Here is a 15589-nt window from a genome sequence, read left to right as displayed (position 1 = left end):
GACTAGAAGTCTTTATTTGTCATGCAGTTTAACACACACACGCGAGATGGGCGACCCACAGGAACACACACACACTGAGTCGCCGATGAAATGTCTCTCTGCACTTTTCCCATCCTGTTGTCCTTCCCCCCATGGGCAGCCGGGAGCAGATAGGGCGTCAACGTGAGCCGCGCCCCGGGGACCAATCCAAGTGCTCCTGTCCGTCTTCGTCAAGGACGCCACAGCGTTAGCGATCTGTTGTGCATGTTTTTCCATTGGGTTTATCTTATCGGGGGGGGGAAACCCTTGCGAGCACGGGGAGAACATGCAAACTCCACACAGAAAGGCCTGGGAGATACCCCACCTGAGTACCTGGCATCATGGAAACCTGGTCCCGAAGCGGGAATCGAACCCTGGACCTTCTTGCTGTGAGGCGACAGTGTTAACCACTACACCACCGTGCCGCTTGACTTTGCCGAGAGGACGTAATGGACATGGCCGAAGCATAGGTCTGTTTGTTTTGGTCTGAGATGCTGGTGCACTAGTGACATCTAGTGGCTGAATCTGCAACATAGCACCTTTAACACTTTCAGTACCACCAGGGGGCGCACGACTTAGTGCTTGAATGCCACCATCGGCGGCAATGTTAACGTTAATATCGCCTAATCTATGTTTTAAATTATGGCTATGTGTCTAATCTGCCAGTCGCTTATCAAAGAATCATTTTCCAGTCAGTGCTGTCAAGGCAGATTGTTTTTTTATCGCTTCATTTCCATTTGAGAGCATTTTGAAAAGCACCCGTTTTGAGGTAAAAAACAGCCCATTCTGTGATAATCACCTTTTACTGGAATATTCCAGAACGTTGATATTTGTCGGCCTATTTATGAATAGTTTTCAAATAAACGCTAGATGATCAATAGTATACGTGCGCGCACGCACATTCGAGGCGCGCACTAATAGCCGTTTTAATTTCCTCATGGATTTTACAGTGAAACCGCTGGAGCACATATCAGAAAAAAGCTTATATCTTCATCAAAACGAGTCTGATTATCCTAACACTGATAACATAGATTCCTTACCTGACATCAGATGGTATCCAACTGGTATATTCCAATTCCTGATCACCATTCGAAAAAATCGATAAGTGTATAGATCTAACGTGTATACAGTAGAACTCATGCTTGCCGCGGCTCAGAGTCTCCAGAATGAACTCTGGTAACCCCGGCTGCATCAGTGGACTGGAAAATGTGGACTGGAATATTTTTTTCCCCCCATCCATTTTCATTGAGTCCATTCCAAAATCCCTGATGTCATCTGGGAGACGATAGGGGGCGCTTTTTTCACATCTGATCGCCGGCGGCCCTTGGGTAGGCTAGAGTAGGCTCGCGTGATGCAATATGATTTCAGATCGCTAAAAAAAACTATCGTAAACACGAGTTTGCCGTGAGTGGCAATCAAAGTGTTAAACACACAGAGGCCAAAATTGGACATTGCATTGAATAAAAAATTCCCTAGCCCCTACCTATAATTAAATACATGCCCTAACCCCCCCCACACACACAACGCTACACTCACCCATAAGTATTTTGACTCTGTGCAGTTTGGAAGTAAACTGATCGTTGACTGTAAACACGTGGCCATTTTCGATCTCCTTGGACTTGGGCTCCTTGGTCAGGACCCTCTGCGTGGTCTTCCCACAGGCCAGGGACTGCAGCGCCCGAACCAGCTCCCTCTCTGGGATGTCCGTCTCCTGCTGGATCTCCTGTGGGGGTGGGTTTGTGGAGAGCAGTGGGTCACAAATCCTTTCCATTTCAAGGACCCCCCCAAAATATACGTGTGCCTGCCTATACGGTGCTTATAAATGTATGGGCTTTGATTTGTCCCTGTACACCTTTTTGTTCCAGGGACCCCCCCCCCCCCCCCATTTGAGAATACATTTCTTGTTAGAATTCTAACTATCTTTGCTGTGGGAGATAACAGAGGAGAGAGTGTGAAATCTAAGATCAGGTCATTGTCTTGTACCATTCTGTCGATGGGCTGACTTATTGTGAAAGAAATACTGGTGAGAGACCCCAAGGAACCATCTCAAGGACCCCCGAGAACCACCGGTACCCAGGGGGAGAAGTATGGAGGGAGACAGTGGCTCAGGAGGGAACCAGGAGGAGAAGTATGGAGGGAGACAGTGGCTCAGGAGGGAACCAGGAGCAGAAGTATGGAGGGAGACAGTGGCTCAGGAGGGAACCAGGAGCAGAAGTATGGAGGGAGACAGTGTCTCAGGAGGGAACCAGGAGCAGAAGTATGGAGGGAGACAGTGGCTCAGGAGGGAACCAGGAGCAGAAGTATGGAGGGAGACAGTGGCTCAGGAGGGAACCAGGAGCAGAAGTATGGAGGGAGACAGTGGCTCAGGATGGAACCAGGAGCAGAAGTATGGAGTGAGACAGTGTCTCAGGAGGGAACCAGGAGCAGAAGTATGGAGGGAGACAGTGGCTCAGGAGGGAACCAGGAGCAGAAGTATGGAGGGAGACAGTGGCTCAGGAGGGAACCAGGAGCAGAAGTATGGAGTGAGACAGTGGCTCAGGAGGGAACCAGGAGCAGAAGTATGGAGGGAGACAGTGTCTCAGGAGGGAACCAGGAGCAGAAGTATGGAGGGAGACAGTGACTCAGGATGGAACCAGGAGCAGAAGTATGGAGGGAGACAGTGGCTCAGGATGGAACCAGGAGCAGAAGTATGGAGGGAGACAGTGGCTCAGGAGGGAACCAGGAGCAGAAGTATGGAGGGAGACAGTGGCTCAGGAGGGAACCAGGAGCAGAAGTATGGAGGGAGACAGTGGCTCAGGAGGGAACCAGGAGCAGAAGTATGGAGGGAGACAGTGTCTCAGGAGGGAACCAGGAGCAGAAGTATGGAGGGAGACAGTGTCTCAGGAGGAAACCAGGAGCAGAAGTATGGAGGGAGACAGTGTCTCAGGAGGTAGAGCGAGCGGCCGGCCTGGTTCCCAGCTCTCTTCCAGCTCCTCCCGGCAGCGGGTTCAAGTGTCCTTAACCCCCAACTGCTCCCGATGAGCAGGTCGGCACCTCGCGTGATGGTCGCCTCCGCCGTCAGCGTGTGAATGTGTGAGTGAATGTGAGGCATGAGTTGCAGAGCCAAATATATAAATGCTTTTTATACTAAGTGCCTGATGGATGCATTTATCCAAAGTACGACAAGTCAGCAGGAAGGGTACAGCTCTTTCAGCCGAGTAACAATGTCAAACAGTGTTGAAACTTGGGCGCTGCAGTGTTGAGTGCATAGTAGTAGAGAGACATATTTCTAGCATGTGTGTGGCCCTAGTGGGAAGTGAACCCCAAACCCTGGGCGGCATTAGTGCCACGCTCTACAGGACCAATGTAGAAGGATGCATTGTGGGTCTACCGCACCGCCAGGCCGCGTGAATATTAAAGGCAACCAACTTGTGTTCGGCTTTTCTCTGATTGGCCGCGACCCCACGCACAGGCAAGCGGCAGCCGTCCCACGTCCCAAATGAAATCCAAGGAGCAACCAACTTGTGTTCAGCTGCTGTACCAACCAACTTGTGTTCAGCTGCTGTACCAACCAACTTGTGTTCAGCTGCTGTACCAACCAACTTGTGTTCAGCTGCTGTACCAACCAACTTGTGTTCAGCTGCGGTAGCAGTGGAGCGCTGCTGACTGATTATTATGTTTCGCGTTTTTAACAACCAACTACCAGATTCACTCGTCACTGTACATCAATCTTTTAGATGAATGATTGTGGATATAATATAGAAAACACATCATTACGATATTGTCAGATGGCGCAAAATACAATGGTGAGTGAGAAATATATCTCCAGTGATAAAACCCAGTGCTCTATGTCTCTATGATACACAGCGTGGATGGGCTTTCATGTGGGCTTGCATGTACATAATTTCACCATAATCAAATAGACATAATTGTGTGGCTTGACGCAGCAGCGGCGCACGGAAGCCGGGGACAAACCACCGCGTCGCCCCGCTGGCGCTTCAGCAGCCTCCACGGGCGAAATAACATATAACGTTACAGCGTACAGTTCCACACTGATGTACAGTGACACCCAGCAGAGTTTCTAGTTACAGTAGTGACGCGTGAATCGAGTCCTAACAGTGTTTATTATTAAGAGTCAGATAGTCCGCACAGTGTTTATAGTCCTAACAGTGTTTATTAGTAAGAGTCAGATAGTCCTAACAGTGTTTATTATTAATTAACGTCATAAACCACATATCCGTTGTAGAAGCCCTTTAATGACAGCGCTCTCATATTTTGCGAATGCATAAACTATATCTTAAATTATGGCTATGTGTCTAATATGGCTGTCGCTTATCAATGACTTCGCGACAGCCATATTAGACACATCGCCATAATTTAAGATATAGTTTATGCATTCGCAAATATGAGAGCTCTGTCATTGAAGTGGGTGGTGGCAGCGTTACTAACAGTAGCGATTTTTATTGTTTTGTCTTCATGACCAAACATAATCCCAACATAGATAGGAGCAGTGGTGCAGTGCTGGGCAACCGCGGTCAAACGGCGTTTGGGCTTCGAAGTGCGCGCATCCTATTATTATGCAAAGTCTAGGTGATAAGTGCCTAGACTTTGCATAATAATAGGATACCGTTTGGCCTCCGCCCATATTACGACTGCACCCCTGGATAGGAGGTGTACTGTATGTCAAATGTCGGTCATGTGGTGGAAGAGTTTAGTACAGTCACACAACAGAACACCAGTGTTTCTAGTAGATATGTTTATTAATATAAATAAACACCTCTGTCTGAACTGGTTCGACCAGCGCGTTGGTTCGACCAGCGCGTCTGCCGTGTCTCTCAGCGGATAAGGGCGTGTGCTAGGGCGGTCACGTGGCCGTGTGGCCAATCAGAGAAACGCTGAACGAAAAGCTGAACACAAGTTGGTTGCCTTTAATATTCACGCCGCCAGGCCGGCGCTAAGAAGAGTGTGATCACAACGTGCGAACTGTGTGTCGAGAAGTCTCTTACCTCGAAAGTGGACGTCTCACTGTTGTTGAAGAGCATGAGAATAGTCATCTGGAAGGTAGAGACCTGCAGTATGTACTTCCGGGTGTTGGAGCCCGTCACCTGGGCGCCCCCCACCCCCACCTCCGAGCCGTCCTCCTGAGGGCAGACAAGAGAGCGGGGCTGAGCGACCGAGCTTCGCGACCGCACAGTGGGAAAACAATGATATTATCCCCCCCGTCTCCAAAAGAACCAAACCGTGTATTACGTATCCAAAAAACTTACCGGACTACGACGTAACATTTAGACATTTTATTACAGTGCACAACAACACACCATACCAACTCACGTTACCACAACACTTGACGGTATTTCACACAGCACTGTCGTAACACCACCGTGCCATTTTAAAGGCACAGTGAACACCGTTGTGAGATACACATACACAACACCGTGCTTCCATCTTGGTCTTACTTGTAGCGATGTGATTTCTGCCTGTACCTTATTAATGGCCCCGAAGAAGGTTGCGTTGAGGTCTGCAGAGCCCATATGGTGCTGGAGTGTGAGCGTTCGGCCACTGTGTTTGTCCAGGTAGAACCTGGGGGGGGTGACACACAGGGCCCGGCCCGTTTAGGAACTTACACGGATTGTCCAAGCGGCAGCAGACATAGAAGGATAACGTCACCGTTTTTGGACCTCAGACCCCCGATTCGCGGTCCGTCTACCGTGTACTGGACGCAGAGACCATCCTTTCACTGAGCGGTCCGGTCTTCCATGACCGGGTCCAGGTTCAACTTAATGAGCTAAGCTACAATTTCCCTGCAAGCTCTCACTGGGTTACAATAGCAAGACGTAAATCGTAAAATCCTTGCAAAAACAAGGATAAATGTGCTTTTTTCGAGACGGGAAACTCTGGGTGTATTTTTTTTTACCGGTCTCCTGTATGCTCTCCTGTGAAACGTATCGCAATCCTGCATGCTGAAACAACAGTTCCATTTGAAACTGAACTACTTCACCCGACTGTAGGGCTGACCTTCGATTTTTTTTGGAATTCGAAGCTTCGGGGCCGAGATTCGATTTTAATTCGAAGCTTCGAGATTAAAAAAATAATTTATAAATAAATGTCTTTCTTTATTTTTTTTAATATTTTTTTTATGTTGTGGGACTTGTACAGCACTTTGTTCAACTTTGTCAGTGCTGTAAAGTTTAAACCTTTTTAAATCTTAGACAAACGAAACACTTTGCTTTCATGAAATATTGTAAGCCGTCATTTGAGGCTTTATAAAAGCAGCACAATGAACACAAATCTGTCAGTGCCGAGTCCGACCTCATCTTAAATAACAAACAGCATTGCTTGTTGTAGTTAACAAAGAGAGGCAGAGTTGATAAAAAATAAAAAATAAAAAAAACATTTTAATTTCTTTTTAAATTTTTATATTAAAATTTTATTTTCATATTCGAATCCCATGCCCATCGAACGAAACTTCGAAGTATTTAAGACAGCCCTACCCGACTGCACTACACACCGCAAACTACCGTACTCTAGCTAGTTGTAGAGAGAGAGAGGGGGGCTGGCCGTAAAAAAAAGTTCCGATTGCGATTCATTTCACAGGAGAGGACACTTATTGTTTTTTGCAAAGGATTTACGATTGCCCATCGTCTACCATTGTAGCCCAGTGAGAGACTGCAGGGAAACTGTAGCTTTTGTGAATTTATGGTTTCTATTACGTCAGGTACATTACCGGACAGAATAGGGTCTAAGGTCCAAAATAGCAAAGTTATCCTTTAAAAAAAACACAATGTAGTGAAAAGGTCGGGCAGTCCCGAAAGCCACCTACTTTCTGAAGACCTGGAAGGCGTTTATGGGAGAGGAAGGGATGGTGCATTTGGGCGTGGCCGACTGTGTGGGCCAGTAGCCAGTGGTGAGCACTCTTACTATGAGGTCAACGCCGCCTAGAGACTCCTGGAGACGGACGGACAGACAGAACAGCCAATCACCAACCAACTCACTAATTTCACATCTGTTACGTCTGCGGGCAAAATAATCGGGTCAGGTTTAGGGATGTTCGATATTGGCTTTTTTACCGATATCCGATATACCGATATTGTCCAACTCTTAATTTCCGATACTGATATATGCGGGTTTCCCCCCCAAAAAACACAACATTATGCATACTTTTCACAATATATAAAATAAGAATTTGCTCTTACGTGCCTGGGTAAATAAAGGTTAAATAAATGTAAAAGAAATTAAAAATATATATATATTCGGGACCGGTATTGGTCCCGAAATGACATCTGGTCATAAATAAATATTTTTTTGCCTGTTGTATAAAAGTAGCGATTTTAATTTCAAACATATTCAAGTATTAACATCACTAACATGTCACAACAGCATGTAGAATGTATATTATCATCAATACGTTAGTTTAGCAATAGGTTAAAAGTGTCATTAGATAGATTTCATTTGGACAAGTCTAGTCACGAGAGCGACCATTTGGGATATTTTTTTACCATGGGAATTGTAGTCTTTTTGCGGCCATTTTGTAATAGACATCATTATCTGTCGATCAGCGTTGGAATTTTTCAGAACTACACTTCATGGAAGATTCTATAGGGGTTCAAGGTTCAGAGTTCTGTATGAAATATATCAATAACTTATTATTCAGGATAATAAGCCACAAAAGGTAATGTTTTTGACAAATTTGAAAACGCAGTTAGTTTCGCTTACCTATTGTTAGCATTCAGCAACAATTAGATTTGAAAATAGTTTCAAAATGGTGCGACCTTGATAAAAATAAAAAAGCTACTGTACATTACAGTAGATTTCATTATCTGTTCTCATGCACGCCTGGTGATACTAAATCCAAATTGAACTCGGGAATTTGAAAGATAATATAATAATTTAATCAGGCGATTAAAGAAATGTATCTAATTAATTACAGGATTTGTAATTAATTAATCTAATTAATCGTATTTTAATCTCATAACCATTTTATGCCTGATATTCTATATTCTATAATCATATTTCAAATTGCATGTGTCTGGATGGCAGAATTCAGTACTGTATCTACAAAACCTTCTGTTTAATCATCTTCCATTTATTAATTTGCTTAGATTTTTCAGGTCTGGTCAATTTGAGCATGGCGTTATTCACATTCAAAGATAAAATAATTTTTATTGATATTCTCATTTGGTTCATTACAATTTACTCAAGCCTATTTCTGACACTGGGAATACATTCCCTGAGATCCATAGATGTCCCTAGAATCGGATACCAAGAACATGCAAATGGACCATATAAAAAAAGTCTGTAAATGTGTATTCTACATTCTTATGGAATGAATGAGATAAAAAAGAAAAATTATATATAAAAAAAATATAATTTTTTTTTGTAATTAATTTTTAGTTAACTTTCATAACGCGATAATTTGCTGTGTAATTAATTAATCTAATTAACGCGATAAACTGACAGCCCTAATATATATATATATGTGTGAATTGGCTATAATAAGGTAATTTATAAGCCTCCTATTCTATATTCTATAATAACATTTCAAATTGCATTGGTCCGGATGGGAGAATTCAGTACTGTATCTACAGAACCTTCTATTTAATCATCTTCCCTTTATTAATTTCCTTCGATTTTTTGTACACATGATCTCAAGAAGGTACTGAACGAGATCAGTGGCAGTTTTTAATGTTTGGTAATTATTAGCATGGTGTTATTCACAGTCAAAGATGCAAAGCAAAATCATAATTCATATTTTCCTTTGTTTCATCACAATTTAAGCAAGCCTAGTAATAGACACAATATTTCTGACACTGTGAATACATTCCCTGAGGTCCATAGATGTCCCTAGATACCAAGCATATGCAAATGAGCCTTGTAGAAGTGGAGCAATATTCCATTTACCTGGGTATATATTTTAGGCGGATTTTCACCACAGGTGGAAGAGGTTAACTTCGCGTGGGCCATGTCTGGGAGTGTTGTCTTAATTTATTTTACATTTGTTGGACTTTATGGTGTTTTTCTGTTTTGTTCTCGATTTATTGTGATGTTTCTTCTTGACTTGTTTAAAGAATACGTGTCCGGCCCATGGGGACATTAACGTGTGTTGTCGGGCCTTACAAATACATTTGATTTGGAATACAGGGGGTCTTAATATACAACATAAACGCAAAAGCGTGCTTACATGGATGAAAAGACAACAGGTTGATGTGGCTCTTTTAAGTGAAACGCACCTTTTATTGGCTGAAAATGTAAAGCTGGCGGATAAAATATATCAAAACATAAGCTACTCATCTTTTGGCACTAAATCCTGTGGTGTAGCTATAGTAGTGAAACGGAAGTTGAATATTAAATTGTTGGACGTATGGTTTGATGCAGATGGCAGAGTAACTATTGCTAAAATAGATTACTGTAACAGGAAAATCGCTTTGGTAGCGGATTACGCCCCTAATCTTTACGACGCTAACTTCTACGCTTCACTCACTAGAGCGATGTTAGATCTCCCTGGGTATTAATTTATAATTGGTGCAGATTTTAATGACATCTGGGATCCCTCGATTGATAAATCTAGTCTCACCACATCCTATGACCAGAAACAGGCCTCTACGGCACTACAGGCCTGGGCCAAGGATACAGGAGTAAATTATTTGTGGCGATCGCTCAATCCAACAGCGCGAGAGTACTCCTTTTTCTCAGCAAGACACAGGACATTTTCTAGAATAGATTATGTTTTTGCATCCCCTAGACTATTTGATAGCTTTGACGTTGAATTGGGGCCCATTGCACTGTCAGATCACAACTATTTACTCCTAAAGGGCTCATTCAGTAGAATGACATCCCGAGCCCCAAGATGGCGCTTTAACTCGACACTGTTGAAAAACAATGAATTCAACCTACAATTCAAAAATAAACTCAGTGAATTCCTGCAGATTAATGCGTGTTCGGTACAAGACCCCAGAACATTATGGAGATCGGTAAAGGGTTTTATCAAGGAAAACACTACTGTCTTTGCCTCCAACCTCCGCAAGAAACCTCAATCCAAATTGGTAGAGCTGGAAGTGCTTCACTCTTCGTTGTTCTCCTCTTTACAACGCAACTACTCTTGTCAACTGTAGAGAGTCTCAAATTAAAGTGTTGAAAAAGGAGATTAACTCCATTTTAATACAACAATCTGAATTTCAAATATGCAGAACAAGACAACATTATTACTTTCATGGTTCTAAACCTAGTCACCTACTAGCTATGAAGATACGATCCAGTGAACAATTTGCTGATATCCCTGCCATTAAGGACCAACAGGGACTTGTTATTACAGACCCCAAAAAAATCAACGAGACTATCCGTACGTTTTACTCCAACCTGTACAAATCAGAAGTGATCTTCAATCATAATAAACTGGATACATTTCTTGATCAAATTAACTTACCTAAACTTTCAAAGGAAGACGCTAAACGGTTAGATGCACCTATTACACTAGAGGAACTTAGGGAGGCTATATCTGAATTGCAAAGTGGTAAAGCCCCTGGCTGGGATGGCATTCCACCCGAACTGTACCTCTCATGTTGGGATGTAATTGGACCACTATTACTTGATATGATTTTATACTCAGTCAAAGAGGGGAACTTTTCCAGGGATGTCAATATGGCACTCATATCTATCCTACTTAAAAAAGATAAAGACCCCACAGAATGCGGTAGTTATAGACCCTTAAGCCTCCTCGGAACCGATCTCAAGCTGTACGCTAAGGTACTAGCCATCCGACTTCAAAAACATATGACATCTTTAGTTCACCCTGATCAGACAGGCTTCATAAGAGGCCGCCTGATCACGGATAATATTAGACGGTTACTGCATGTGATAGACTCCAGCAAGGATGCCGTGCCTCCTATAGCTGTATTATCCTTGGATGCGATGAAGGCCTTTGAGGGGGTTCATTAATATGATCAAAGTACTATACACAGATCCATCGGCCATGATTTTAACAGGTAAATTCTGCTCCCCACACTTTCCTGTGTCGCGCTCATCTAGACAGGGTTGTCCTCTTAGTCCCGGACTATTTGCTCTATCCCTAGAGCCTTTGGCACAGTACATAAGACAATCCCAGTCCATAGCGCCGATCTCAATTAAGGGAACACAGCATCACATTAGCTTATTATGCGGACGATGTATTATTGTTCATGCAAAACCCTACCACCTCCCTACCTCATCTTCTCAAAGTAATAGATGATTTTGGCAATCTATCGGGATTTCAGATAAACTGGCCAAAATCGGCCTCCCTTCCACTCAATGTGACTGCGAAGGCTACCATCCTCCCAGCAAATATACCCATGGTAGAACACTTTAGATGTCTTGGAGTTTAAATATTCCCCACTATACTGTATGCCAAACGGTGAAGTATAATTATTCCGGATTCCTAGATAGGATCACAAATGACTTCGGCAGGTGGTCAAAATAAAATTACAGGCCTGAGCATCAATAGTTAAGATGGATGTTTTACCCAGAATTAACTTCTTCAGCTCGATGTTGCCGTTACCCCCCCCCCCCCCCCCCCCCCCCCCCCCCGGTTGGTTACTGGCAAAAATTACACTCCGCTGCATATAAATTCATTTGGAACTTGGGGGCGGCTACGTGGCGTAGTGGGCAAGGCGCTCACCACGAAATGCTGGAGACGCTGGGCTCGTCAGTTCGAGCCCAGCGCTCCACATTTGCTTTCAGTTTAGCTGGTCGTCCGTACTAATACACATTGGCCGTATTAGGGGGTGGGAAACTGATGGGTGGGGATCGGGCGTTGTGGACAGCGACTCCTACAGGTCGGTTGGTGCGCCTGCGCAGTAGAATCAGGAAGTGTCGGGGGCAGCGTGAGCCTCCCACGCGTTACTCCTCACCACTGAGAGATCGAGCTGCGCAGGTGAAAAGATGCGACTGCTGTTACCTCAAGTACCGGAGGGGACTTGTGCTATGTATGACTTAGTCCACATTGCAGCCGGCTTGTGGGAGGCAAGAAACAGCGTCCGTGACAGGGGAGGGTTGAATTGGATGATACGAAATTGGGATGGGAGAAAATATAGAAAATGGGAGAAAAAGTGGATAAAAAAAAATATAAATCATTTGGAACAACAAACCTCCACGAATAAAAAGATCCACTGCACAGAGAAATAAAGCCGACGGGGGTTTAGCATTTCCAGACTTCAACTATTATTTTAAAGCGTTCTCTTTAAGACCACTGATCACCTGGTTTGATTCTCAAGCATCGGTATCCTGGAGACCATTAGAGGAGAACATAGTGGCACCACATAGACTGCAGGATATAGTGTACACCAACTTATCAATTAAGCAATGCAGCTTGAGATTTGGCCCTCTTATTACACATGTGATCCGGATATGGCGTGACACACAGAAAAAGTGTACTAACCACCACAAATGGCACAGTCATTCTCCCCTATTTAATAACAATTTACTCCTTATTGCACAACAACCTATCAGATTTCCTAGATGGGAAAAGAAAGGCATACACACATTGGGGGATATCTTCGATGACCATCAGGGGCGTAACTGACGCCGGGGACATCGGAAAGTGTCCCCCGCATGTTTTCAGAATGCAGTTGTACCCCCCACGTTTTACCGTCCAAAGAGCTGAGTCTGACTACCTGTCCTATTATTATGCAAAGAGCAGTAGATGGGGGTCGCATTCTTGCCCTGCACGGGCCAAGTACCCACTCGCTAAAGTACTCGTCTTTGCATAATAATAGCTCGGGTCGTCAGCCGAGGTGTGTGTTAAAATACGTCATCACATACGGTATAAAGAGAGATAAGATAAGACATTCGACAGTGCTATGTCCGACTCCTACCTGCGTGCATGCAACAACGAGATGGCACCGTCTCCCAAGAGGAGAAAGCTACTTCTGAGAGGAGTTTCAGCGGACTCCGGAGGTTGAAGACCTGGCTTCGCAACTCCATGAAGCAGAAAAGGTTGAACAGTGTGGCAGTTTGTCATATACATCAAGAAAGAGTTGATGTCTTTGACATGAGAGAACTCTGTGAGGAATTCATCTCTGCCCATGATCGGAGACAACATGTCTTTGGAAGCATTGGATGAGTTTAAATGCGAAAATGTCAATTTAAATAATGGAGAAGTCACTTTAAAGGAATGAGGTATATAAAAAGTCACTTTAAGGAAAGAACAGATGTGGCTCTTGTATAATATAGTTTAGATACATTAAGTATAATAATGACAGAGTTAAAATTGTATAGTAGTCTACATAGGAACCAGTGCCCTCTCAGGTATTTTAGTATTGGATTATTGCACAATCGATGCAGGCATGACCATAAGGGTTAGAGTTTTATTAAACAGGTTTGTTATATAACTTATGTACCAGTGCATAAGAGTGATTTATGTTAACGTTTTGTACCTGTAATTAAATTTGTTTAAAAGTTATTGGTGATAGATAAAGGTGATAGATACATTAAGAGCTAAAATTGTATATTGTATAGTAGTGTTTCTCAGGAACTTAGCATGTCTTTTTTTTTATCATGCATATCTTGTATTACTGTGTTCATAATTGCTAATTGAAGCACCATATAAATGTTCTTTCACCATAAACCTTTCAAATTTGTTTATTATTTGTCACAACAGAATACTTTGAAATGCTTGTTTCTGTAAGAGCTCAGTGTGTCGTTTACATGGAGAAATGGCGCCACCGCCTGGGAAAATGCGGTATTGCACCCCTGGTATTTAAAAAAAAATCTAGGTAGCTAACCCCCCCCCCCGCGTCACTCACCACGCCCCCAATTCTGTCCCCCGCACACCTAGAGAGAGAGTTACGCCACTGATGACCATGGTTTCTGCAGTTATCAAGATATATTTAACAAATTTTTTTTTTATCCACTTTTTCTCCCATTTTTCTATATTTTCTCCCATCCCAATTTCGTATCATCCAATTCAACCCTCCCCTGTCACGAACGCTGTTTCTTGCCTCCCACAAGCCGGCTGCAATGTGGACTAAGTCATACATAGCACAAGTCCCCTCCGGTACTTGAGGTAACAGCAGTCGCATCTTTTCACCTGCGCAGCTCGATCTCTCAGTGTCGAGGAGTAACGCGTGGGAGGCTCACGCTGCCCCCGACACTTCCTGATTCTACTGCGCAGGCGCACCAACCGACTTGTAGGAGTCGCTTGTTCACAACGTTCGATCCCCACCCTTCAGTTTTCCCTCCCCGTAATACGGCCAATGTGTATTACTGCGGACGACCAGCTAAACTGAAAACAATGTGGAGAGCTGGATTCGAACACGCGAATCCTAGCGTCTCCACACTGGTGGCGAGTGCCTTGCCCACTACACCACCTAGCCGCCCATATATTTAACAAATTTAACCTCACCAGCTCCACTCATCTTTTCTATCTACAATTAAGAGCAGCTTTGAAGGCTCACAGAGTCCCATTAAAGATTCCACTTGAGCACCACAGATTTCACAAATTCTTTTATGAAAAGGAGACATCGAGAGGCTTCGTCTCTGACTTTTATCGTCACTTACTTACGTCCTCATATGATGTCCTTCCCCTAGACTCGGTTTGGAGGAAGGATATCCCAAACTTGGAAGTAGATTTTGATTGGGATGCAGTCTGGGCAAACGTTCGGCTATCATCACGCAACCCGGATCACCAACAGATTAATCTTAATTTTATTCATATGACTTACCTGACTCCTAGATGTTTGCACCTAATGGGGCTCAGACAAGACCCTCGATGCTCCTTGTGTTTAAACGGTGCTCTTGGTACATTTATGCATATGTATTGGGAATGCCCTCCTGTTAAGATATTCTGGGAAAAAGTAACCACTCAATTATCAGAATTTTTATCTCTGACCATTCCTATACTGCCTTCTGTATTGTTGTTGAATGATGTTTCTCAGTTATCAACCTCTGTACATGTAAAGAGACTAATTTTGTCCGGTCTTACGGCTGCCAAAAAGTTGATAGCGTCACGCTGGATACAACCGGATAAAATGTGCCGGAAGGTATGGGTTCTTACCTATCTCGATGTGATTTATCTAGAGATATCTACTGCACGAATTGTAGGTGTTAATGAAGCCAGCATAGCAATCTGGTTAGCTGTGGTGGAGAAGATGTCCTGTCATTGTCCTGTGATTTATCATAGATTTTACTGTTACTGTATTGTTTGTCTAGTTTTATGTTAAAAAAGGGAAAATAAAAAACATTTGTTCAAAAATAAAAACAAATACATTTGATTTGAGAACTCCCAGAGCGTTCCCTGTTAACCCCTTCACTGCCACACGACAGAAGGTTAACCCTTTACTATCACACAACCAACGGCGATGCTAATGATGGAGCATCGCCGTCGGTTGTGTGACAGTAAAGGGCTAACCCTCTGTCATGTGGCAGTGAAAGGGTTAAGACGAAAGGTGTTTTGTTGTAGGTAGGTGTGTGTGTGGGGCAGTCTTACCCCCGTGGACTGTACGTGTTGCCTGAACTCATCCATGGTGGTGTTGGAGATACTCATGTCTCTAAACATCTGCTCCAGTTTGGAAGTGAACTGACAGCCACACTCGGTCTGCGAGGAGAGAGCAGAAGACAAGGAGGA

General features: G+C 43.7%; 1 protein-coding gene across 1 annotated transcript in view; it reads right to left on the bottom strand.

The window, feature by feature from the left end:
* LOC311244603 (cullin-3-like) overlaps nt 1-15589 on the bottom strand; it is a gene marked incomplete at both ends in the record, with an annotated part of 78242 nt that overhangs the window by 6880 nt on the left and 55773 nt on the right. The window contains 5 exons of the mRNA XM_084334200.1: nt 1555-1741; nt 5004-5138; nt 5481-5577; nt 6818-6942; nt 15452-15559. Coding sequence (XP_084190326.1) covers nt 1555-1741; nt 5004-5138; nt 5481-5577; nt 6818-6942; nt 15452-15559 — 652 coding nt within the window. The remainder of the gene's footprint in view (nt 1-1554; nt 1742-5003; nt 5139-5480; nt 5578-6817; nt 6943-15451; nt 15560-15589) is intronic.

The sequence above is a fragment of the Notolepis coatsorum genome (assembly GCF_963971535.1).
Source record: "Notolepis coatsorum genome assembly, chromosome: 17".
Taxonomy (NCBI): domain Eukaryota; kingdom Metazoa; phylum Chordata; class Actinopteri; order Aulopiformes; family Paralepididae; genus Notolepis; species Notolepis coatsorum.
The sequence above is the reverse complement of the archived record's forward strand: the minus strand, read 5'-3'. Positions and strand labels throughout refer to the sequence as shown.